The sequence below is a fragment of the Carlito syrichta genome, unplaced genomic scaffold (genome assembly GCF_000164805.1).
Source record: "Carlito syrichta isolate Samal-C Ts95f unplaced genomic scaffold, Tarsius_syrichta-2.0.1 Scaffold306873, whole genome shotgun sequence".
Lineage (NCBI taxonomy): Eukaryota > Metazoa > Chordata > Mammalia > Primates > Tarsiidae > Carlito > Carlito syrichta.
In genome coordinates this window covers 111341-138759 of record NW_007250969.1, presented here as the reverse complement: position 1 = coordinate 138759, position 27419 = coordinate 111341, and the positions used below count along the sequence as shown (strand labels likewise).

Below are 27419 nucleotides of genomic sequence, written 5' to 3'. Positions count from 1 at the left end.
AGTTAGTATTTATCATGAAAAATTGACTGTTAAAACATGTATAGTATAGTTCCTTTTCCTGACCTCTGATGTATTTGAAAATTGAGTTATTAAAGCGTGGTTTTCAAAATCTGTTTTCTCACTTTATAAGAATTAATGTTTGGACATATTTTATTTTAGGAGAAGCAGACAAACAGAAAGCCAAGGGCAAAAAAAAGCAGTGGTGGCGGCCTTGGGTTGATCATGCTTCCAGTAGGTTTTCTTGATCCTCTTACAACCTCATCGATTCTAACCCTTATATCCTTGACCAGAATTCAGGCGTTCCTATGACCCATGTGTTCCATGCATGGTTTGATCCTTGTGACTTGATAGGGGGTCAAAGTGTAGGGAAACTGTCATGTCAGTGGGTCTCTGAGCCCAAGGACCGATTTGTCCAGAGACATCAGCTGACTCCCGTGCTGGCTAAAGAAAACCACACACGTGTCTTACAGACTCTTGAGCACAATTTATGGGCTCCAAATGGGAAGAAAATTCAATAATTATCCAATTCTGAGGTCTAGAGCTCTGCTTATATGTATTTGTTTTATGGCTAAAAATCCCTACTAACAATGAGTTTTGGCTCCTCCTTGGACTCTGTTTTAAGGAAGATTATTATGTTCAAAGTATTGGTGACCCTCTTTGTAAGGCACTAGGCATGGATGCCAATGAGCCTCCCCTATCCTCATTCCTACAGCTTTGTTTTTTATTTGCATTTAAGGATTTTTGGCAATTTATTCACCATAAAGTTGAAGGATAACTTAAAATGCATATACTCTCTCACTTTTCCTCCTCCCCGGTTCCAAAAAGGCTCTAAAATTGCATTCCAAATTCCTATGCCCAGCATGGGGCACAGCCTCCAAACCACTTGCACTCAGAGATGATCAGTTAACAGCAAAAATCAAAAAACTATTTTGAAAAGCATATCTCGATAGCCACACAGAAAGTAGAGTGTTTCCCAGCTGATCATAAAAACATATGAGGAATTATGGAACTCAGTGGCTATACTTGTTCTGTTCAGCAAAGAAGACATCACAGTTGGCCTATCACATTATAATGGAGAGCCCGTTTCAATCTAGTCCCCCTTAACTTTGTTAGAATATTGAGTAATTATTATTTGCAAGTCATTTGTAATGTCTTCAGTCTTTTATACCTTGTACTGTCTCCATACCTGCAGCTAAACTAATCAGACAAAGAGTATTAACAAGGCACATAATGTCATGCAATAAGAGGGACTCTATAAGAGGATATTCAGAATCACTAGGAAATTGAATAAATCAGAAGTTTTGCCCATGTCTAATTCTTAGTTTCACATAGAGCTGGTATTGGCCTCTCTCAGCCCCCACAACAATTTTCTAAATCAACAAGCTAGCTTCAAAAAGCAATATTTGAAATTTGCTCAGTATATCTGCGTGCAATTAAACTTAAAACTAAATATTGAATGTCAGCATTATGGCAAAAAACAAAAAAGGAAATGTATGAGCTATAAAGAGTTACATTTAATTTTCTGGCCAAGTCCAAAGACAAAAATTTCAGTTGAAACTAAGTATGTCTCTTCCTTTTACTGTTCAGAGCGTGTTAGTCATGCAAACAATCTGTGCCCTAGATGCCTGTTTCTATCAAGTCACAAGCAAACTGTGCCTGTCTTTCTGTTTTGAAAGGGCCTTTGCTAGTTTAGAGAGACCTATCCATTTCAAAATTGTGTGTCTTATTGGATGTTTTATCACTTCACGTGGGATAAATTCCCATTGCAATATTTGTGGTTGTATCTCCTATTCTTTTCTAAACATTGCAGTTTTGAAGGAATTGGATATGGTCTTTGATAATTATCTTCCAAGTTGATAATAATTTTAAAACCTTACTATAATGGTTATTGACTTTATATTGTCCTATTCATTTCACCCTCATTATATCAAGTTCTTGAAGACTGATATTAAACTAAATATGCCTTGTTACAATACCTTATGATGCAATAATGCAGGGATGTGTGTAATTCATAGTTTGGAATCATATTCTGACTATAGTGTTAATTTTTCTGCAAAATTTTTTTCTTTTTAACAGCTTGTGAGGAACAAAAGGGAAAGAATGTGTGTGCTTTTCTTTTTTAGTCTATGATGAGTCCCAGAATTTATCTTTAGATCTAGAAATATTTTATTAAAAGCCCTTATTCGGTTCTCTTGAATTACTGGACTTTCAAAGAGATATTTCTTAGAGATGCTGAGTATAAGTGTAGATATGTAAATCTACCAACAGTATAAAAATGTTGCTATGTTACTGATGTTATTGGTAAGCAGTCAGGATATCACACCGGTCTATAGCTGACAAATCTCCTACTTCCATTCCTATGTGCACACATACGATTGCATTATTGCTGTTCAATGATGCCTTCCATTCTAGTTTTGTGTGTTTCCAAATCAATTCAGTACTGCCTAAACAAATATAAAGCCCTGCCTTATACCTAAATATCTGAAATAAAGGGCCAAGTTCTGAGGACACAAGTGATGTGATTTGTTTGTCTATTTTTGGAGTTGGAGTGGCATGCTCTCGGTCACCCCTGCATCGACCTGCTGGGCTCTGGTGATCCTTCTACCTCAGCCTTCCAAGTAGCCAGAACTCCAGGCATACGCTACATGCCCAGCTAATTTTTTGACTTATTGTAGAGATGAGGTCTCACCATGTTGCCCAGACTGTTCTCAAACCTGTGGGCTCAGGCAATCCCTTCACCTCGGCCTCCCAAAGTGCTGGGATTACAGACTTGAGCCACTGCGTCCGGACAAGTGGTATGATTTAAAAAGTTAATTTAACACTCAGTAATTCATCAATCACATCTACATTTGTGATATGTATGTGAACACAGGCTGGAGACGGTATCTCCAGCTGAGCTAATAAACATATGTGTAAGAGCTTTTCTACTTCTTACTAGCAGAAGACACTAAAGAAACTATTCTCTGTTATTTTCCTGTTTTGTTTTGATAACGTTTGATAAAGAAATAAGAGACCTTTTTCACATTTTCTTTATTATGTATTAATTCCATTTGCTCATGCAAAAATTGGTGATGATAAAATCAATGTTATAACTGCTTGAAATGAAAAACTTTTGTGTTCGTCCATACGAATAAGGGTCATAGAAGGTATGATTGAATAAGATTTAAGCTATTGTTGATTTGAGATCCTATAATGAGGGTAAAATGCCCAATCTTATGATACTCTGTGTTTTTCCCAAATGACCACATAATAGAGACCACGTAACTTTCCTGCAAATCTCTCAGCTTACATGAAGGCATTACTTTAATGGTCTTCCTCACTGTCAAATGTAATGCTGTAACTTTGATTTGTTCTTGCTTATTCTTACCTTATGTTATATCGCATTTATTTCCTTGGGCCTGGACCCAGTACTCTGGGTCTGGTTCTTTCTTCAGAATAAAATAACAAGTTACAGTGCTTCTGTTCAAGGATATAAGGCCCAATTCATTCACTCTGTATCTTCATGAATGGAGGCTTCACATCCATCTGAAATCAAGGGCAAAATTACTTAACTTTTGACCATATGTAGTGATATTCAAGCAACTAATTTTTTAAAAGCCAAGGTTTTCCATTACCTTACAATGTGTAAGTCCAAAAGATAACTTAAGACATCACGATATGTCATCCAAAAGATGCCTCAGCATTTGAAAGCTTGAATGTAATTTGTAAATACGAATACGTTTTCCTCAATGATGGTACATTTCTTGTAGTATCAGAAATGTATAAGCCAGGTCTCTTTTCTCTGATAGACTTCAAATAACCATGAAACTGGTAAATATTTCATGTCTCAAATTTCTTTCAATCTCTGAACGTTTTAGTTCTCTCTGCTCTCAACTCTTGCACAGGCAGGGAAAATACCAGACAAGGCAAAGACAATTCATGCTGTTTACGCTTTGTCTTGTGGTCAGTGTGGTGCTCCTCAAATTCCAGTAAGCTACTGGGGAGTTTCTTGTTGACCAGAAGCCTAACACTACCTAACCATGTGGACCCTGTCTGCTGCTCTCAGTCTGTCCCAGGGTGACTACATGTAGAAGCAGCCAGAGTGTTGGTGGTGACGTTTTTGTTGTCGTTGTCATTGTGTTGTGTTTTGTTTTGTTTTTAGTGTTACCTACCTGTTTCCCTCTCGTGGCAATGTGTTTGTCTCTTTTAAACTCTTTAAAATGTCTTGCCATGTATGTTTGGTCCCTTGTGTTACATGTGGAGAAGCCAGGTCTGCAGAGTATAAAGTGAAGTAGAAGGTTGGTGGCACTGACCTTGATCCTGAATCCTCCTGATTGGCTTATCTACACTCGTTTGGGCTCACACAGACAATGCCAAATCCTCTACTTCACTTTGGCCTTGTCTAAAGGACCAGAATTGCTGAATTATGAAATGATTATTTTCAGTTATTGTGGTCATCTTGGTCACAAAACTCATTGCTGCAGAGTTGATCTGATTCATCTATACAAAATTTATAATGAAGAAGGGAGAAAAATCAATATCAACCCTGTAGTGGCCAGTTCTCTTACATGGCATAGACAAGGCCTCATATTCTGTGGACCCAACATGCCAACACCACATAGCATTAGCCTAAGATGAATTCCAGTCATCTCTTGTTTCTTTCTCCCTGCCAACATTTCTCGCTGTGTCCTCTTATGAATAATTTGTGTATCTTTAGGGGGCATTTCATTAATAAGCCCCAGTTTTCTCATTTCTTTTTCAAGAAATAAGTAAATATTTTGTTTTGCTTAGTGGTCAGGAGTGGAGATTATTATTTGTTTGAAACGGATAGTGAAGAGGAAGAAGAGGAAGAATTAAAGAAGGAAGATGAAGAGCCACCACGAAGGTCAGCATTCCAGGTAATTATAAGGTTGGGGAAAGTCACAACCTTTGCTGGTTGGAAGAGATTCTCTTATTGACAGACCTCGACTGCAGACCTAGATTCCCCCCATCATATTTATATGTCATAGTTCCCAGAAGACTCTGATTGACATCTGAAATTGTTTATTTCTAATTAAACTGTGATGCTGCTCTGTCTCAGCAAGATGCTGCCATGCAAGAACCGTGTGCGGTTCAGGCTTCATTCGCTTATGCCAAAACATTTGCTGACACTATAAACAAAAAATGAAGCTTTACTGGGTGCACTCTATTTTTCTGTTTTAAGTAAGAGATGAAGAAGACTTCTCTGGCGTTGCTTTGGTTTGCCTGAATGGATGTACATTTCAATATGTAAAATAGTTGTCCTTAAAAGTAAAATCCTTGCTTTGTTTTGTTTTAAATGTTGCTTCAAATTTTTGAAAATCAGTTTCATTTATGCTGATAAAGACTTGAGAATTATTGAAGTAATATTAAAAATATCTGACCCAGGTCTGATTCTTTCAGTTTAACTATCTTTCTGTTCCAGAACCTGCTATCTCATTCCAAGCTATAGCTCACCACCCTAATGCAGCATATCCACTGAATGTGTGTACTCAAGGCTTGTTAAAGATGAAGCTTTGTTGTTGTGTTTTGTTTCATTTTGTTTATAGTGTTACCTACCTGTTTCTCCCTCGTGGCAATGTGTTTGTCTCTTTTAAACTCTTTTAAATGTCTTGCCATGTATGTTTGGTCTCTTGTGTTACATGTGGAGAAGCCAGGTCTGCACAGTATAAAGTGAAGTAGAAGGTTGGTGGCACTGACCTTGATCCTGGTATATGTTTGATCCAAGTATATGTTTCCTTTATGAGTGAACATATTGGGACTATTAGCTCCCATTTGCTACCCTCTGAGGCACATAGAATAATATCCATGAAGCCATGATAAGGCCATTGTCACTTTGATGGCCAGGCTTTTTCAAGTGGGCAGGTTTCATCCACCCACGTCTTCCCAATGGCATTGAAAAACTGAATAATGGATGGGGACACTTTGATCTGATGCTTTCTTACTGGTCCCATTACTCACTGTGTGTGTTTCTTGATAACTGAGTTTGTGTGCATGTGCATAGCTGACTTGTCAAATACTAATGACTTAACTCATTTTTTGTTATTTTTCTCCTAATGAGTTTTATTCTAACCACCACTTATCATGCAGAAAAGGAGAGAACATGATCATCTTTACCATGTTGGATGGAGTACATGTGATAATTGACTATTTTCTTTGTTCCTAACTTACAAGCAAAGCACATTTTGTTCTAGCTTCAGTGATTGGCACGTTTTAACCCAGTTGGTATAATTCTAGAGACAAACTCATACTGACATCATATGTTAAATTACTAATTTTTGGGTTTTTTTCTACTAATTACTCTTGCTTTGTCCTTCTTTGTAGAGAGCTATTGGGAAGTTTGCATCAGCCATTTTAGCCTTGCCAAAGTCTGTCATTAAACTTCCCAAAACTATTCTTCAGTATTTAATCAGAGCTGCAAAGGTATTTGATGTTTTACTGATGTGTAGTATGTGACTTTCTGCTCTGTAGAACTTTAGATGGACATATCCCCATTGCCCGATCTCTGCATTTTCTTTGTTCTATAGATCATGCTATGAAGGAATTATAAGAATTCAAAGTGTTAGCAAAACTTTTCTAAAAAGAGTTCTTAGAAACCAATTTCTTATTGACTTTTTTTTTAAAAACAGACACCAGAAACTCTCAAAAAATAGAAGGAGAAAATGCAGACACACGTATACTCTCTGTCCTTCTCATAGTTTTGCCTAAGTCACATCTCATTTTAAAAGGGTCATATCTGTTTGCATGCATCAGTTATGATAAGTAAAAAGTATGATAATTTCTCTCAGAAAGCTGGTAAAATTCTGGGTAAGCGAATGAAAGACTCCTTTGACTCCACCTCTTTTTCCGCTCCCTTTTGGTCTCCATCTTCAAGTTTCTGAGTTCAGTCCAGCTGGCTCCTCTCTGGGCTGTTCTGCCCAACACAGTCTGTGTAGCTCCTACCTCCCAGGGGATCCATGAATAAGCTTTTGAATAAACTGCTAAAAAGTGTTTGTTGATTAATCTAATGCACAATTGAAGTTATTCAGCTACCTATGCTACAGTCACTTCCTTATGGAAAACTATAAATAATGAATCACTATTCTCATATTTTGTGGACAGCTCTTTCTCCTAAACTCACTAAAACCTTTTGATCTTTTTTTTTTTTTGAGTTGGAGTCTCACTCTGTCACCCAGACTGGAGTGCAGTGGCCACTCCCGGCCACCGCAGCCTCGACCTGCGGGCTCTGGCGATCCTTCTGCCTCCGCCTTCCGAGCAGCTGGAACTACAGGCGCGCGCTACCACACCTGGATAATTTTTGATTTATTGTAGAGATGAGGTCTTGCCAAGTTGCCCAGACGGGTCTCAAACCCGCGGGCTCAGGCAATCCACTCACCTCAGCCTCCCAAAGGCGCGGGATTACAGGCTGAGCCACCGAGCCTGGCTAAACCTTTTGATCTTTATGTCCCTCCAGTGTTAAGCAAATGGTTTGGATAGGGACGGAGACCAGTGCTTCTCACATTTTACCTGGGGATCTTACTTAAATGCAGGTTCTGACCCAGCGTGTCCCGTGGGACTGGAAATTCTGCATATCTCCCAAGCTCCCAGGGGTGGCATAGTTGTAGGTTTGCCTACATAGTAGGACCCTTCCATTTTTAAAATGCCAGGATTTGGATTTTTAGTTTAATATTTATTTGTTGCTGCTTCCCAGAGATTCTTTTTCTTTTATGTGTATGCTATATGACGCTCTCAATTCATATCTACTAATTTATTTAAATGAAAGATGACAATGTAACTATTACCCATCTTAATCTTTTTAAAAAAACCATCTTTTTACAGACAACATAAAAAAGGTGCTAGACCACACCTGAATTAAAGAACAGATTATGAAAGCTCACCAATTTCAATTTCAGATCCCTACTTCAATAAAGCTCACCCTGTTTTTAAAAATAATGCATTTTTGCTTAATAGGTTTTCAGTAAAATGAATCCCATTCTCCCTAACTTATGTGATAAGATTTAAGATAAAGTTGTGAACACACCCTAGTGGTAGTGACTGTTTTGCCAACCCAAAGGTCTTTTATGTACATCTCCATGTATTTTTCTACTTGTGGTTAGCGGTGCTTGTGTCTGGTTCCTCAGAGAGACTCATCTAGCTGGGTGACAGTTACAGTTACCAAGTGAGAACTGGAAATTTCAGTCAGAACCTTCCATTTCTGACTCACTAAGGATCAGGACGTTTTCTCCTCCTCCTTCGTTACCAACTTTGCTCTGATCCTCTGTCAATGTTCCTGGAACTGTAAAATGTTTGTATTTCAAGACATCGACGTTCAGACAATTCGTGTTCTAATAAGGATTGACCACATGGCTTCCTCCCCTCCCTGGCTTACTTGCATTGTCAAAATTCTCATCTCGTGAGTCGGCACTGGTAGGCTCCATCGTCTAGGGGTCCTGTGTAGACCAGGAGTGCCCTTTTACCATGTCCAGTTGTTGGTGGTACCAGCCTGCCTACAAGACTTCTTCAATTCTGTCTGCTCACCCCTTTCCTCTCTTCTCCTTGCTCTTCTCAGACATTCCCTTTTCTTCAGAGCAAAAGTTTTCCTCCAACTTGTACAACTCACAGAGCCTCCATTTTTAATGTTCCATGTTTGGGACTTTTTGCATAATCTAAAAGCAATATTGCAGTCACATGTTTTTGAAGGAAATGTCACCACATGTTGCTCTTAAACCTGAAAATTCCTTTTTTTTTGAGTTGGAGTCTCACTCTGTCTCCCAGACTGGAGTGCAGTGGCCACTCCCGGTCACCACAGCCTCGACCTGCTGGGCTCCTGCAATCCTTCCGCCTCAGCCTTCCAAGTAACTGGAACTACAGGCGCCTGGCTAATTTTTTTTTTTTTTATTGTAGAGATGAGGTCTCACCAAATTGCCCAGGAGTGTCTCGAACCCACGGGCTCAGGCAATCCACTCACCTCAGCCTCCCAAAGCACTGGGATTACAGGCTGAGCCACTGAGCCTGGCTTCTGAAAATTTCTTACATTTAGTAGTTCAGATTCTTTTAAAACAGCCAATATTGTGCTGAAACAAGTTTGCTTGCTAATGTACTATGCTCCAGAGATATTATTGATAGATAGATTTCCAATTTAACACATGTAATAAATATTAACTTTAAATTTCTTTATATCCAGTCCTTCTTTTAAGTCCAATTCATCCTCACATTGTTTAAAACATGTTTTGGAATAAAATAGAATATTTTTCCTCCTGGATCTGTTATTCAGAAATAATACATACACTGTCTTTGTGCTAATTGCCTATAAGATTCAGATTTCTACCAGTGAGGGGAAAAAAAAACAGAAATGTTTTTTCTTAGTAACCTATGACCCTTACGTTTCCATATATGGAAAAGTTGAATTCCTCTTTATTTTCTACTGGCATCTCAATGCCACTGGTTTACTTATACTGTGTTTTTCCAAAGATTTCAGAAATCTGAAAATAATATAGAATAAAATGAAAAAGATCTGGGTTTATAAGAGCTCCCGGAACACATGTATTTAACTTTGTCATCATAATGGAAAACCCAGCTTCCCTGAGACCCAAGTGTGTTTGTAGTGCATGAAGTGCATGCCTGCTTGGCTTCATGACTCTAGATGGCTGACTTTATACATCAAAGTGTTCTTTCTGTTCTTTTTGCATGATTTGGGAGATGTTTGGGAGATGTTTACTCTTTCCTGGCGAACAGTTGGAATACATTAATGCAACTATTTTCAGCTCTTGAATGAAAACAGTAAAAAGACAACCAAAAGCACCACAATCCTCCTTCCATACTATTCTGAAATAACTTTTTAACCTGAATACCACATTATTTTTCTTTCAAAATACTAATCAATCTGCAAATCCCTTTCTCAAGTTGCTGGTAATAGCTGTTATTCACAAGACAAAGCCTCGAATGCATAAAACTGTTTTCCCAAAGTAAATAAGACTATTAGAGATGTTGTTTTGCTTTTGACTCTATGTTTTTGGTGATGGGAGAAAGTAAGAATGATATTCAGTGAGGTTTCCAGCTTGCTCCCATTGTGTACAGCGCAAAGGAATCAGTAACCAAGTATCAAAAATGGTGGTGGTATCTGGGGACTTGGGACAATGGTTTGTATGATATATCCAAAGTTTATTTCATGATATCTGTGATACCAAATAAAATATATTCCTACACAGCTATTTTTAGAATTTTGTCTCATGAAAATGAAAATAGCAGAGGTATATTTAGTTTGTATTGGGAGAGGAAAAAAAAAAAAAAACACTTCCGAAAGTCAGAAAGCCTGGTGTAGGTTCTTTTCTTTTCATTTCAAATTATTAAGAGGCCAAAAAATAATTGAAATTTCTCACTTCAGTTTGTTTATCAAGCCTGGATTACTGACCCTAAAACAGCACTCCGACAGAGACGTAAAGAGAAAAAAAGGTCTACAAGAGAACAGAAAGGAAGACGAAAAGGATCTGGGGAGGGTGAGTGTCGGGGGATGACATGGGTGTGGCTGGTGCCTGTGGTCCTAATATGGGGGAGAAGCTTTCTAGTGATAAAAGTTCTAAAGAGAACAAAGAGTTTTAATTTGTCCTTAATTGTTCATATCTGACACTTGGAATAAATTAAAACATGAATTTATGTATACACACACACACACACACACACTTATATATGGGAATATATATATATACATATATGAAAAAACATATATCTTATATATATTATATATATATTTCCATATATATTGGAAAAGAAGAGTTGCAAACTAAACCCATAGAAAGTGAAAGAAAAAGATTACTTTTAAGCAAATATTAAGTATAATAAAAAAGAAATATAAGACCTAATCATTAAGTTAAAAACTGTTCTTGAAAAAGCCAGTAAGAAAGATGAACCTCTGACAATTTAATCATGAATAAAAAGGAAAGCATGCTTAAACAATATTCAGAAACAAAGTAATGCAGTATGACTTGCAACACTATACTCAACATTATACCAATATATTTGAAAACACATGATATAAACACATATCTAAGGGGGAAATTATTGCAAACTACAACAACAAAAAGCCAGTTTGAAGTGCAAGTGGTATTTTCAGGAATAATATTTTTATAATATATATTAGACTAAAGATTAGTATTCTGGAAGTCCTAAAAATCAATAAGAGAGAAATTCAACCCAATTATTGAAAAGATATGAAAAACAATTCATAGACCAGAAACCACAAATGACCCAAAGATGCTCAGCCTCAATAGTAATACAAGAAACACAAACTAAATATGTTTACATACTGTTATTTGACCTATTGGATTGGCAAGAACCTAAACATTTGATAATATTCGCTGTTCAGAAGCTGGTGGGAAGATAAATACTTGCACCTACCATGAATGGTGTAGTAAAGTGGTATATCCACTTTGGAGAGTTGTCAATTTCTACTGAAAGTTTAAATGCTACGTGTCATACTATAGAACAATCCCACTTCTAGATGTGTGACTTAGCCTGAAGCAATACTCAGCACATGTACATGAACACACATGTCTAAGAATATCCATCAGGCAGTATCTGTTAATAACAAAAATTTGGAAATATCCTAAATGTCCATATAAAGAAGAGTCGAATAAATTGTTACCACAGTATTATGGAATATTGTTTGATAGTTTAAAAATGAAATGGGGCCATTGCCTTACTAGATTCTGGTGTGGCCACCGTGCTCTTTGAGCTATGACTGTCGCCCTGCTTCCTGTATTTGGCTTCCTCCTGTGCCTTGGGGAGGCGAATCCTCTCTCTCTCTCTCTCTCTCTCTCTCTCTCTCTCTAATCTACTTTTAAATAAACTATATTTTTTAATTTTAAAAAAATGAGACGGATAACTTTGAACTGACATGGAGAACAATTCCTGACACATTGTTAAGTGAAGCACAACACATTGCAAAAGTTTGCATTTTTAATGAGTGTATATATAATAGTGTACAAATGCAAGAGAAAGGTCAGGAAGAAAACGTAACTTATTAATAACAGTGGTTTCTTCTTGAGAAAGTGGAGATTAAGTGGTGTTACTATAGGGAACTTTAGGACCATCTGTTATATTTTTGGCCTTTACAAAGGAAATGTATCTATATATTGCTTGTGAAGTTTAAAAGGCATTAAAAAAAAAGGCAAATGTAATTTCTAATGGAACTCCAAATTCTCTCTTCTTTTTGATCTCCCCCAGATACCTCCTAATAACTTTACATTTGTTTTATTTTATTGCTTTCAAAAGACAAAATTGACACTCAACCACCGCTAGAACAAGCCAAACTCTGTCCCAATCTATCCCATCAAAAGTCAGCCTCTAAGTAGCGAACAAATCTTAACACATTCATTCCTTTTCTCACATGTTTACAGGTTGTTTGCTTTATTTTTTTCTAAATAAGTTCACACTCTACATATTACTCTTGTATTTTCATTAACAATATATCATGAACATCTCTTCAATTAAGTATTTATAAAACCATATCATTCTTTTTTAATAGCTGCAAAATAGTCTGTAGTAGAATTATGCATAATTTATTCAACTATTCCATCCTTAATGGATGTAAAGGTTGCTTCCAGATTTTTGCCACAGTGAGCAATGCTATATAGATATCCTTGCACACACATTTGTATGCAGTCATACGTGTGTGTGTATTTAAATGTCTAGCAAAAGTTATGAGGAATATGCACTTTCCATAGAATAGTTCCTTAAAAGTGGGATTACTGAGTTGAAGGGTGTGCCTCTTTTTATTTTAGTAGACATTTTCCAAAACGTTTTAGTCATTTATACTTCTCTGTGTTAGGCATAGGACTGCCCATTTTCCTTTAGCCTCATACCACAAGATGTTACTGTTCTTTTTATCGTTTGTCTTTCTGAGGGATGACAAATGACTTTTATTTTCATTTGAATGTAGTTGATTCCTAATTAATAAAACTGAGTGACTGGGCCCGGTGACTCAGGCTGTAATCCTGGCACTTTGGGAGGCCAGGGAGAGTGGATTGCCTGAGCACATGGGTTCAAGAACAGTCTGGGCAACTCGGCAAGACCTCTTCTCTACAATAAATCAAAAATTAGCTGTGTGTGGTAGTGCACGCTTGTAGTTCCAGCTACCTGGAAGGCTGAGGCGGGAGGATTGTTGAAACCCAGCAGGTCGACGCTGGGGTGGCCGTGAGTGGCACTACACTCCAGCCTGGGCAACAGAGTGAGACTCCAACTCAAAAAAATAAATCAATAAATAAAATAAAACTGAGCATTGTTTAGTTCACATTTTATTGGTAATTTCTACTTCCAAGTCTAAGATTGAAACACTTTTTCTCATTTTCTACATAATTCTATGGGTTGTTTGTTCATTTTTTTTTTTTTTTACCAATTTAGACTATTTATATGTTAGGCTTATTAACATTTTTTCATGTGTCACAAATATTTTTTCCAAATTAATGCTTATATTTTGATTTAGTTTATGCTGTTTGTGATCTATTCAGTTATTAGTTTTTTTCTGATGTCCAATAAGTCTAAATTTCTCCTTGTAGTTTCTAGGATTCCATCTTGCTTAAGAAAGTTTCTCCTCCCAAATATTAGGCAAATGCTTTCCTATAATTCCTACTAATTTTATTTACATCTTGAATTTTTTATTATTCTACAAGTTAGAGATCTGATTTGTTGACTTCAAACAATTATGTTATCTTTTTATTTTTTTATTTTTTTTTTGAGTTGGAGTCTCACTCTGTCGCCCAGACTGGAGTGCAGTGGCCGCTCCCGGCCACCGCAGCCTCGCCTGCTGGGCTCCAGCGATCCTTCGACCTCAGCCTTCCAAGTAGCCAGAATTACAGGCATGCGCTACCACGCCCGGCCGATTTTTTGGTTTATTGTAGAGATGAAGTCTCGCCGCCCAGGCGGGTCTCAAACCCGCGGGCTCAGGCAATCCACTCACCTCAGCCTCCCAAAGGCGCGGGATTACAGGCTGAGCCACCAAGCCCGGCTCAATTATGTTATCCTTATTTATTAAATGTCTTCATTTCTCTATTGGATTTTAATGCTTCTTTTGTCAATATTATGCTCCCGTTTATTCTTTGTTGAATTTTTTCAGTCTCTTTTCTGCTCTACTCTCGTGTTGTCAAGCTCTGGACCAATGACATATACTGTTGAGTTTAGTAGCCAGAGTTAGTTTTAATGTTTAGTGAGACAAACTCACCTCGCTACTTTTTTTCTTTCCAAATTTGATATTCTCAGACATTTGTTCTTCCAAAATTTTTTGTCCAGTTATAAGAATTTGTTCTTTAGTCATCTTAAAAATAGCTCATGACTCTATGTGATGAAGATTAGTTTCATGTGTAGATGCACCTACAAATCAAAGACAGCAATACTTTAAAGATATTCTTTTTTCTTTCTTTCTTTCTTTTTTTTGAATTGGAGTCTCACTCTGTCACCCAGGCTGGAGTGCAGTGGCATTCTGCTCATGGCCACCCCAGTGTCAACCCACTGGGCTCCATTAATCCTCCCACCTCAACCTTCCAAGTTGCTGGAACTATAGGCATGCGCTGCCACGCCCGGCTAATTTTTGACTTATTGTAGAGACGAGGTCTCACCAAGTTGTCCGAGCAGGTCTCGAACTGGCAGGCTCAGGCAATCCACTAGCCTCAGCCTCCCAAAGTGCTTGAATGACAGACTGAGCCACCGAGCCTGGCCGATATTCTTTTAATAAATATTTATTCAGCACCTTCTTACACGAGGCATCATTTCTTCCAAGTTCTTTTCAAACGGATAAAGCACATAGATTCTGTCCTTCTGAAGTGCCAGGTGCTGTCATAGTGCTGTATGTATACTGTAGTAGCTCATCTGATCTGATCTTACAACATCCCAGAGGCATTTTATTAACCCTGCTGTACTCATGAGGAAATAAGTTCCCAGAGAGTAAAGCAACTTGCCCAAGGTCACAAAGTCATTCAGTGAGTAGTGGGTCTGGAATTCCTACCAGGACATCCTATCTTAACCAGTAGCAAAGACAAGTGTAGAAAAAAAAATTGGATTGACAGTGGCAGGAAACTATGAAGAGGGGTGCAGGGAGAGGCAAGGATGTGGGATTAACGGCAGTCTGTATCTGTCTGGGGAAGGGGAGGGCACACCTCATCAATAAGGGTACCTGCACAATGAATATTTGCATACCTAAACCTTAACTGTACCCTACAACTTTAAAATAAAAAAATATATATAATTTTTTAAAAAGAAAGAAAATCCCAATGACAAAGAAACTGCAAAGTTCCATTTTAAAAATAAGGATAGATAAAATAGTATAGAAAAAAAATCCCGATGACATAGAAACTGTGAAGTTCCATTTGAAAAAATAAGGATAGATAAAATAGAGGGGGAAGAGGAGGACAAAGGATTTCTTGTAGCCAAGCTTGTCAGATAATACTTCCTGAAAAAATTAGATTTTTGCAAAGAGCCTGACATTCTGACAGAAGGAAGCAGGCCAGGTATGAAAAATAAATTGTAGATCAGCTTATCTGGTAAAGACAAGATGTGAAACAGTAGTAGGAAAGAGGAAAACAGAGAACAAATTTGTAAAGATTAACTGGGATCAGATCACAAATGGTCTTAGATAGAGTTGCCATATACAATACAAGAAGTCCAGTTGATGTTGAATTTTTTTAGGTTACAATAAATAATGTTTAGCTTAAGTATAATTTGGTCATATTTCATGTAACATACTTATACTACAAAAAATCCTTGTTTATCTTTAATTCAAATTTAAATCTGACCATTTTAGCCTTGAGTAAGAGGATAAAAAATAAAGTTAAATCCTATGAAATCATTTCACGATAGAAGAAACTTTTCTGTAAAGGGACGGACAGTAAATATTTTAAGCTCTGTCATCCACGATGTGTCATGAAAGACGAGAGCAATCACAGACAACACACAGATGAGCATGGTTCCTTTCCACTAACATTTGCATTTTGTATAATTTCCACATGCAAAAAAATATTACTCTCCTTTAGATTTTTTTTAACCACTAAAAATACAAAAGCCATTCCGAACTCCCATGTTTTCAGCTGCCCCATATCATGTGGTTTTCATCCTGGAGTAGAGTCATGAGAATCTAAAAGTTGGGAATTATTTCTGCGTTTGCCCGGGAACTCTCAGAATAGGCAGAATGTCCTAACTTTGATTATGAAATTCCTGTTAATCTAAAAGAGTGGTGTTGGCATTTAATTTACCCTAAATGGAACTTAACTCGTCTTTATTGAACACATTTGGCAGGTCTCGTGGAATGGGAGCGAGAGGAAGAACCAATCAAAAAGAAATCTGATGGACCAGGTAACAAAATAGACAAATGGGAGCTGTGGGAACTTGAAAATGACACTTGCCCAGACGGTATATAATGGAAGGCTGCATGAAAAATAGTAAACCAAACACTGTTTCTGGACTGTGGCATCAATAACCAGTGTCCCTTGAAATCTCATCTCTAATGAAATTACAAGGTGACTCCTAAGAGCAGAACTGGCTTTACAAGCAGTTGGATGAAATGTGGGATTAGCATCGAGTTGTAAATTTCTTTATGCAAACACCTATGAAAGGGGGTTTTAGGGAGCAAATTTTGAATATCCTGTGGAAGCCATCAGAATAGAGGCATGAAAAATACTGGCGATTGATTTTAAAGAACACAGAGAGAAGGAATTAGAGGGAAGAAAAGTAGAAGTGGGAATGCAAGGTACTCTAGAAGCTTGGGGCCAAAGTACTCGTTTTAGGAGGGGAAACCAAGTCACAGTCTGTGTCTTTTTCAGGACTCCATAGTTCCTAAGTGAATGACAGAGCCAGGGATAGAACCCTTGTCTCCGAATCCTGGCCCAGTGATGAGGCCATTTGGGCTTCTCATGTGATTTGGAGGAAGGTTTCTCCATGCAGGAAGAAAAAAAAAAGGCAAAACAAAGACTCCGAGTGAAATGAGTTCAGTGGTCTCTGAATCTCTAGACATGGCATTTTTTCCATCTGCTTATCTGTACACATGATTTCTCAGCCGGCAAGTTGTCAGGCTCTTTGCCTCTCCCTGCATATGCTTCGAAGGCTGCCCTCTGCTGGCAGGAAAGGAGACTTGCTGAAGACTGTCTAATGCTTTCTGCAGTACCAGTACTCAAACCCAGACATCCATTTCTAGGTAACTAGACCCGCATATATGTGGAGCTGGGTGTTAATATTGCTGTAAAGCTTTGCAAAACAATAGCAGTAGCCAGATGCAGTGGCTCACTCCCATAGTCCCAGCACGTTGGGAGGCCAAGGTGGGAGGATCACCTGGGGCCCATTTGAGACCAACCTGGTCAACACCACGAGACCTCTGTCTCTACCCAAAATGATAATAATGATAACCAACACTTCAGACAGCACATCTTGTTTTCCAGACACTTTTCTGAGAGCTTTAGGCACATTCACTTGTTTAAACCCCTCAAACCCCATTCGACAGATAAGGAAACTGAGGCAGAGAGATTAATTTTTCCAGATCTAGAACACAAAGAGGAGGCATTGGAAGCTGAATTCAAAGTTAGTGCTCCTAACTACGATGCTCTACTGCCCCGTGGCTACATAAATAATATCAAAATTCAGATCCTGATTTTTCCACATTGGCCTGCGATCACCTGAGTTAGTAAAGTGCATCTGACTCATGTCTTCTGGGCAGCAATCTTAGCTGTACCATCAGGTCCACCATAGCAAAACTATGAAATAATATTCATGGCCGGGTTCAGTGGCTCAGCCTGTCATCCCTGCACTTTGGGAGGCTGAGGCGAGTGGATTGCCTGAGCCTGCGGGTTCGAGACCAGCCCGGGCAACTCGGTGAGACCTCCTTTCTACAAATAAAAAAATTAGCTGGGTGTGGTAGTACGTGCCTGTAGTTCCAGCTACTTGGAAGGCTGAGGCGGGAGGATCGCCGGAGCCCAGCAAATTGACGCTGGGGTGGCCGTGAGCAAGCCACTACCCTCCAGCTGGGGCGACGGAGTGAGACTCCAACTCAAAAAAAAAAAAAAGAAAGAAAGAAAGAAATAATATTCACCTTCATCAACCCTAAGAGAATCATTATGAACATGAGAAAAAATGAATTGTTAAAAATATAAGGAACTGCCAAAATCTATTGATCAGTGTAACCCCAAGTATTCCTTCTACCCTCCAGGGCTCAAGCTTCCCTGTTATGTCTTCAAATCAGCTAGAGTTCTATTCAAGCTAGTGCAGAACAAAACTATAACTCAACTCTTATTGTTTAAAATAATTAACACAGACTATAGAAAAAGACAAAATTCCCTGGCATAAGCCATTGTGATCTTGTGCAGGGCTCAATAAACTTTCTGCACAGGGTCTGACAGCCGACAGTTTTGGCTTTGCAAACCAGACTCTCTTTGGGACAACACTCAATTCTGCAGTTGGGCATGAAGGCCACAGACAAGGAATGAACTGTCTGTGAATGGGCATGGCTGGGTTTCCAGTAACACTTTACCAATGGGCACTGAAATTTGAATTTCATAATTTTCATATGTCATGCAATACTCTTATTTTGATTTTATTTCAACCCTTAAAAATACAAAAATCATCCTTGGCTAACAAACAGACACTTGAACCATTTTTTCCCTTTCTTGAGGTGGGGAACGAATGGAGAATATAAGTTGTTTTTGTTGTTGGCATTAATGGGTTTTAGTTTTTTTTAATAAACAGCAAAGCAATTCTTAATTCATTATTATGTTCACCAAGTACTCACTTTATTCAAGTCAATGTTTTAAATAGTTGATGTGACTAAATTTTTTAAAGGATGGAAAAATTCACTTGGCATGTCTTCAAGGGTTCCTGATACACCAGTTGAAAAACCACTGGCTTACACAAATATGTAAGACAGTTACTGTGATATTGTCCCTCTTTTATTTGTTTTCTTTTTATTGCATATGTTTGAGCTGTGTAACGTGCTGTTTTGATATACATAGTGAAGTGATTACTATAGTCAAGTAAGTTGACCTATCCATCGCCTTCCAGGCACCTTCTCACATGTGTGGTAAAAGCATGTAAAGTCTACTCTCTGCAAATCCCCGGTGTCCCATACGATAATATTAGCAGCAGTCAAGCTGCACATAGTAGGTCTCTAGGCTTGCTCATCCCACACAGAGGCCAGTTTTGACTCCTGACCTGTTTCACCATTTCTTCCTGCCCCGGCCCCTGGTAGCCACCACTCAACTCTCTGCTTCTATGAGTTTGTTTTAAATTTCACATATAAGTAAGGTCATGCAGTATTTATCTTTCTGTGCCTTGTTTATTTCATTTGCCATAATGTCTTCTGTGTTCATCCCTGTTACAATGACAGACTTTCCTTTTTTTTTTCTTTTCAAGGCTAAATAATATTTCAAAAATATTGGAACACTGTGGAACACTCTCTACTCTTTGTCAGTGACCATTGGCCATGTCTGAATCTCTGAGGGTGCTGGGGAGATGTGTGTGCTGCAATGTGTCCGCATTATGTATGCTGTGGGGATGTGGGCTCAGTGCCACACCACGTTTTCCCCAGGATCCTCAAGCCACAATAAAGGGAGAGAACCCAAGTACATCAGGAATCTTAGGGCTTGTGTTGTCTGGGAAGATCCCATGTGTAGAATGTTGTGAGCACAGCTCAGTAGAATAAATGTGATGAAGACAATTTAGTGATTTACAGTCCCACAGTCTGTGTATTTGGGCTCTTTACAAAAATAGCTTTAAGGTGATTTAACTGAAATGCAAATGGACAGCTTCAATGTATGACTGAACTAAGAGAGTTGCTTCCAACAACGCTTACTCAAGAAAAGAGGAAACTGATAGAAATCCATTAAAGGATCCAGTTGGCTAGAGACAGACTGTTTCTATCACTGACTCATTAACAGACATACATATCTTTGAATACAATCTCTACTTTTAGTCAAACATATTACGACTGACCCTTGAACAACTCGGTGGTTATAGGCACCTATCCCTCCCATGCCATCAACAATTCACATAAATTTTGACTCCCCAAAAACTTTACTAACAGCCTACTGTTGACCAGAAACCTTATCAATAACATAAACAGTCAGTTCACACAGATTTTCTATCATGTACTATACTCTTAAAATAAAGTAAGCTAGCGAAAAGACAATGTTATCAAGAAAACTGTACGCAAGAGAACATATTTACCATCCATGAGGTGGAAGTAGATCATCATGAAAGTCTTTATTCTCATTGTCTTTATGCAGTGTAGACTGAGGGGGGAAAAGAAGGGGAGGGTCTGGCCTTGCATCTCAGGGGAAGAGGTGCAGGGTGGGGGGAGACTGTTGAGGAAGGCGCACTTGGTGTAACCTTTATTGAAAAAGTCCATGTATAAGGGGGCCTGTACAGTTCAAATCCACATTGTTCCGGGGTCAGCTGTATGTGGACTCTTCTGATTGACGTCTCGGCCAAAGCTTACAAATTATTTCCTGGTTTGATTTGCCACTGCTAGTGTGCAAAGCCCCACAGAGAGCTTCTTACTGGGCAGTCCTCTGCTGTGCCCTGCTGGGCAGCAGACGCTCCACACCCCATTAGGTACACGGGGCAGCCTGGCTTTGGTAAAACACCACTGTGCTACATGACTGCAAAAACGAGGAGTATGTTGTTCCTTTGAAATCGTGTACTTTTCTTCCTCCTAGATAATATCATCAAGAGGATATTTAATATTTTGAAATTTACCTGGGTCCTGTTTCTGGCAACCGTGGACAGTTTCACTACTTGGCTCAACTCCATTTCAAGGGAGCATATTGATATATCTACGGTTCTGAGAATTGAAAGATGCATGCTGACCAGAGAAATTAAGAAGGTAACACTGTACATATCATTCTATTTTGCTTCTTCCCACATTACAAAGACTTTAAAAGTCAGTATCTAAAACTCCCAGTAGGACAAGACAAAATATTTTCTGTCCAGGCAGTTGTTGCATAACCCTTTCTTTTCTATATGTTTAAACTATGCCATGCTCTGAATTAAAAGTTAAAATAATCCAACTCCACACATACACACACAAACACAGAGAAAGAAAGAGAGAGAGAGAGTCCTGGGATAATGACTAGTTTATTCAGCCTATCCTCTCCCCTCACCAGAGTTTTCAGGTATATAACCCTGTCCTATAAGGGATTATAGTTTTGTTGTTGTTGTTTTTCCACCGAGGTTTTTTGTTTGTTCATATGTATTATATCCCTAGAAAAAGAATCCCAGGATTTTTCCTCCTGTGTGTTTCCTTCTTGTTTCTTCGTGGTCCGTGATGCTGGCTGAGGTTGTCAGTACAATGAAACAAAACTGGCGAGATGGAAGCATATTATTCTGCCACTTTTCTAGATCCTCCCAGGCAGGTTAAACAAGTGTGGTGTGATCAGCCCCTGAATTTGATGTGCAACCCAGGGAGTTATAGTTTTAGTCTGGGAGGTTTGAAACTTCTCTCATAAGAAAAATTAGTACATACACAGAGCAACAAAATATATTCATATATGGTTTAAAGATTTTGTTTAGAAATAATAGTTCATTTGTGGCAAAGTTGCTATGATGGAGCAACATTATCCACATATAAGGAGGGATTTCTCTTTCAGGATGACCTGGTGGGAACCATGTATTAAATGAATTGTCTTCAGTCCCCAGCTTGCCTCCCTTGGTTTTAATTCTTGCTCCAAGCAAGCGTGGGCACAGAGTTGTCTGGATTGAAAAATGCTGGGTGGCTGCACAGTCAGCACCCCTAAGAGCTGTGGCCCTGTCTCCTCTCCTCAGGGAAACGTTCCGACACGGGAGAGCATCCACATGTACTACCAGAACCACATCATGAACCTTTCAAGGGAGTCGGGCCTGGACACCATCGACGAGCATCCAGGAGCAGCTTTGGGGCCACAGACAGCCCACAGGATGGATAGCTTAGATTCACATGACAGTATCTCCAGGTATTTCACTTTCTCAACATTGGGTTTGCTTTTGACAAAGGTAAATGAGGTGGACACGGTCAAATATGAGAAATGGATGTGTGAGGTAAAAGCCAATCAAAACCTTGCATGAATCCCCACCCTCTTCCGGCTCTCTCCATCTGCACCATACAGTACAAGGAATACTGTTCTCGCCTGGATGGAACCAGACAAAAACAGATATCGATAATAGACACCCAGGTAGACCGTACGATCCTCACGCCAATAGAGAGATGTCCCAGCCGGAGGCAAGTAAGAATGATCCCTCCCAATCTAAAAATGACTAGTTTGTGCCAAGAGTTGCAACTTTAGTGCCTTTCCAAATAACCGGTCCACAAAGTATCTCCTATACTAGGCTCTTCTACATTCTGTTGCTATCTTTTCCTTTCAGAACTGTTACTTTAAGTCTTACAATGAAACTTAGGTTCTGTCAGCTTCCATCTTCTTTAGGTTTTGTGATCATCTGCACTGTCACAGCAGGATTGGCAGGTGACACAGCGGTCTTGGGGCCACGCATCAAGCATCTGCCATGAGCCAGAGCTAAGCACTGTATGTGGGTTTCATCATTTTATCCTTCAAGACTCTACAAGATACATACTCTTAGCATCCCTATTTCACAAAGACAGTATTCCGTTACAGAGAAGTTAGGACACATACTCAAAGTCGCACAACTAGGCAGTATTTAAAAGGAAACCCAGAATCCAAAATCATATAGTTCAACTCAGAACACAAGCCCTCAGCCTGTGGTACACTCTCTGTCATTGCCTCTTCCTGCACCGCAGGCCAGCTTACTCCTATCCCAGAAAAGCCTTGGAATTCTTTGCAACACAGTATCCTAGATAGCTGCTGTCAGTTGTACAGAACTAGCTTCTGATTTAAAGCATAAGCCCCTGTCTTAGGAAAAATCATATTGCCCAGAGGGATGAGCTATACTGAATGAATTACACCTTGCAGCCATTTTCATAGCTAAAGAGTTGTATCACTAAGAATATCCACATATTTGTTTTTTTCATCAAACATGTTGAAAAGCACCTCATCTGTGTCAAGCCCTGGGCTCAATTCTGGGAGAGACACACCTTTGAGCAGTCACCTAAATGGTTTGAGCCCAGGAAGAATCTCTGAGATAAGGCCATAGCCTCCTAAAATGCTTGCCTCAGGAGGACAGTAGAGACTGGCCATCATCTGACTACTGGTGTAGAAGCTTCCAAATATCTTTAGAGTCACGCTTCATAGACTGAGCAAGGCACGAATAGCCCAGAGTATCCTTCACAAATATTGAATATATTTCTGGATGAAATAGGGGCGAGAACTGAGGCCATTTTATTGACGCCACTTGCAAAATAGACAACTGAAAACTGAAATTGCAACTTGAGGAGGAAGAGATGGGTAAAAATTGTTTTACCTGAAGTGTTATTTTAACTGCTGCTGAGTCTCTGCATTTGAGCTTCTCTAATTGTGCCTGTTGTCTTGCTACTCACTGATTATTATGGATGCAGATCCATATTTATTGATATGCAAAGATATTTGTTATATACAGTAAACATACATATATTTAATAGAAAGTTTAAAAATATTATGCATGCTAAAGCCTCATTTTCATCTTTTAATTATATATTCCTGCATATGTTAATTTCAGTGTAACATTTGTGAAGATAAAACTATACATGGGTATATCCCTTCCTGTCCACTCAAAATAATTGTTGATTATTTTAAAGTTCTTTGAGAGATCATAGATTTATTTTTCCTTTACTTTTGTGAATGATTTTTGCTTATTTATAAATTCCAAAGGCACAGATAATTCAGCTTTGTTTTATTTGTTTTTATTTTTTTGAGAAGAATAAGTATTTAGGGCAGAAACCTTCATGATTTCAAGGTCAAACATTAGTTCCCTGATTGAGATTCCATTTAATATGTTTTTAATTCTTAGAATAAAATATTGTTAGAAAAATGTGTATTGGTAATAACACTTTCTTTTTCAGTCTCCTACCCAAGCATATGCATGTCTCTCAATCACTTCTGATATTTCTGAAACCATTAGTAATATCAGCATTTACAAAGAGAAACTGTGAGAATATAACTTTCAATTGGTGACTGTTAACAGACCCTCGTTGTAGGTCTTCCCACAATCAACATTTTGAAAGGGAGCTGGCCATCTTCTCCTTTGACAAACACCATTAAGACAAAAAGCCATTATCTATTTTGTATTTGATTTTTATATTTTGAAGACCATAATAGCTGTCCTATTTGAAAGCAGCCAGCCTTCCTAAATGTGTTCTTGTCGCAACAGTTCTCTCCATATCTGTGGATCAACGTATTTAAACTGACTTGTTTTCTCTTTAATTCATCTTAATGATAAAACTTAAAAACCATCTTTGCCTCCCTTCTACCTAAGCTGTTAGTATTCCAGCTTATCACACGGTAGCTCTTCCCTTAATAATGTATAGGCACTTCCTAGGTAGGTGTGCAAAAGTGCACAGGTATGTGTGGCTAGGCAGGGGTGAAGGGAGAGGCAAGATTTACCCGGATATACTGAACACTCGTGATGCTCACTCATGCTGCCTCCTAGATACAGGGTGAATGAATGTGAACTGGGGAATTTAAAAGTGTCCAAGTCCACCTGCTTTAGGAACTATTCATGACCAAACAACCCGTTTTCAGAAGAATAAGGAAATGGAAGGGTGAAAGAAATGCTGAGATTCTCTACACATACATTTTCCAAGCTATGTTTCACTTATTCATCCATTTATTTTCGCATAACATGTATGCATCCTCCTGTGCCCTCAGCTGTGGACTGCACTGCTGTGCATATATTGAATATGGACTGGATCTGATCTAAATTATGTTTTCCTTTTTTTCTCAATTTCAAAAGAAAAAGCTTCAGATAACTCTGGTGAACTTATCTGAGAGTCACGCTCACGTTCAACTGGAATTATGCCCTCCCACATAGTGAAGAATACAATTGTATACGTGCATAGTATATAGTTTGAATAATGAACTTTTGAGTCTTACAATTGTATATGTACATAGTATATAGTTTGAGTATTGCACCTTTGTGTCTTTCTTCAAGAAAAGATGCTGCCATATCATGTGATTTGTAATATTTTTCTAATGTCTTTTTTAACCTCCCTTTTTGCCTCATTTCATAATACAGAGGGTTTTTTTTTATTGCCTGCATTTCTAAGCTTGACATTGAGAAGGGTAATGGATGGAATTGCCTTTCTCCACTGAGTTGTGCTGACATTAACATGATTGGTAACATGTTAAAGAACTCTTTTGAAGTTTTATGAAACCATATATTCTTCCATGAGAAAAATGCACATAAATACTATTTTTAAATAAAATCTCAAGGGATTTACAAGTCTCCTGAATATTATGCATGAGCCTGGTTGGAGAATATCTGCTCTCAAACCAAAACATGAATCAGTAGAATCAAAGACAATATTTGAAAGCAAATGGAAAGTAAACATTATAAAATAAGCGTATATGATTCCTATATTCCTTACTCTTAACTGCATAACAATTGATAACATTTTATGTTAAATATTAGGAAGTTAAATATTATAAATCACAATTAAAGAGAAAAAAAGAAAAATAAAAAAGCCTAGTTAAATTAAAATCAAATAACACCTGTAAGTGGGATCTAAGATTACAATTATAAAGCCATATCCATGATCAAAATCTGTGAGGTAAGAGATATTTAAATTCATTGATTGTTTTTCAACAGACTGTCATTGTATGTTGTAAATTATAAAATGTTCAATCAATAAATTCAGTTACTAGTAGAAAACCAGCACCTTTAAAATTTTGTTTTAATGTATTTTTATTTTGTTCTTTAACCTAAAGAAAGGGGAGACACAATATGGCCCATCTTGTTGACAGCAAATGAATTAACATTGCCAGCCCTTATCCTCAAGGCTGGGCCACATTTCCAGTTTATCCACTTAAGAAACTTTCAAATCTCCTGACAATAACTTGTCTGTCCTAGAGTCTTCAGGAAACCCATGGTGGTTGCTGGAAAGGCATTAACCTTACCTAGAAGAGATTCTGCTGTGGAAGCTTATGGCATTAGGATGGGTTTGGCAGCCACAGGGTCACCACTCCCCAGTGAGGACACCCTTGCCCAGCATGGCCAACACCCTGTCCAGCTCCTGCTCTGGCAGTCATGTCATGGATTTTTAACTTTGGGCATACAGTAGAGAGAGTCTGGGTGGGAACTCAACAAATGAATTTGTGTCCTCTTTGACCTATGGGAATAGTCACAATTTCTTTCAAAACCAGATGTAAAATGGCAAACTTATTTTTCAATGGTTGCTTTACAAAATCAGAACATCTACCTCTCTAGGAAATAAATTAGCTTACATTGCTGCAAAATAATTAGCTACATTCTGAGGGGCATTCCCAGACAGGAAGGGGGTGATTATCATTTGAAAAATGTCCCATCAGAGGATGTGTGCCCCAGCTGTGGCTCGTAGTGTGGGGCCCATCAGCCAGGGAATGGCAGCCTTCCAGTGAGGCCTGCTTCCTGGGCCTGTTATTACTAATTGCCTTCCCTTCCCTTTCACTTTAACATTGTCCTGGATTGGATGACAAATTGGTCAACCTACAGAGAACCCATTTGTGTGGGATTGTAGAGGTCTTGAAGGTTGACTGACGTAACAGTAAAACTCCACCCGAGAACTAGTGGGATACAGGACCCTCCGTTCCCATGGAACACACCTGAGCAGAGCTGAAGGAGACAGCACGGCACCTTTCTGCCTGTAGACTCCTAAAAAGTTACGGAATTGCGTCTCTACAAATATAAAAGGAAAAATAGAAGTTCAACATTCTCTTATCTTAGAAACATAAATCTGGGTCCCCAGAGGGGAGAACTGATCCATCTAAAAACCAACAGCCTGGGAATGTCAGCACGGGGACTGAAGCCCAATTTCGCTGTGCTTGTCCAGTGCGTTTCTAGTTTATCATATCCTCATCTCCTCATTTGGTCCAGGATCTGGTGACATCTAAAGGACAACCTTTAAAAAAAAAAAAAAGGTGAAAAACAAACAAACAAAACGTCTCTGTGTCTTTATCAGAGAGATCGTGTGATTGTCCATATGCAAACCTCCCTCACTTCCTGTCCCTGCCATGGCCACATAGCTGTGACTTGCATAGCAGTATGGCTCCAGCAGAGAGGTCATGGGGTTGTGCTCTAGCACATGGGACCTGAAAAGCCCTTGAACTGGTTCCAAGAGTGAATGACGCAAATTCCCTCCCATCCAGGCCCCCAAAGGTCATTTCATCCTGAATGGCTTCCATTTCTGCCTCAGGATCCTCAGTGGACAGCATATGGCTGTGCAGACCAGGCACCCTGTACTCTCATAGTGAGCTCACTTAATGAGGGTGCTCAGCCTGGCATGGTCATCCTGGAAATCAGCCATCCTGTTTCTTTAAGGGCCTGTTCACCTGGGCCAGCCAGGATTTTAGCACTCA

At 38.7% G+C, this 27419-nt stretch overlaps 1 protein-coding gene across 1 annotated transcript in view; it reads left to right on the top strand.

Moving 5' to 3' along the window:
* Positions 1–27419, top strand: part of PIEZO2 (piezo type mechanosensitive ion channel component 2) — a 188222-nt gene that overhangs the window by 119289 nt on the left and 41514 nt on the right. Inside the window, exons 27-32 of the mRNA XM_008063492.1 lie at positions 160–231; positions 4771–4877; positions 10361–10472; positions 16258–16314; positions 20661–20827; positions 21766–21932. Of these exons, the coding sequence (XP_008061683.1) occupies positions 160–231; positions 4771–4877; positions 10361–10472; positions 16258–16314; positions 20661–20827; positions 21766–21932 (682 nt within the window). The remainder of the gene's footprint in view (positions 1–159; positions 232–4770; positions 4878–10360; positions 10473–16257; positions 16315–20660; positions 20828–21765; positions 21933–27419) is intronic.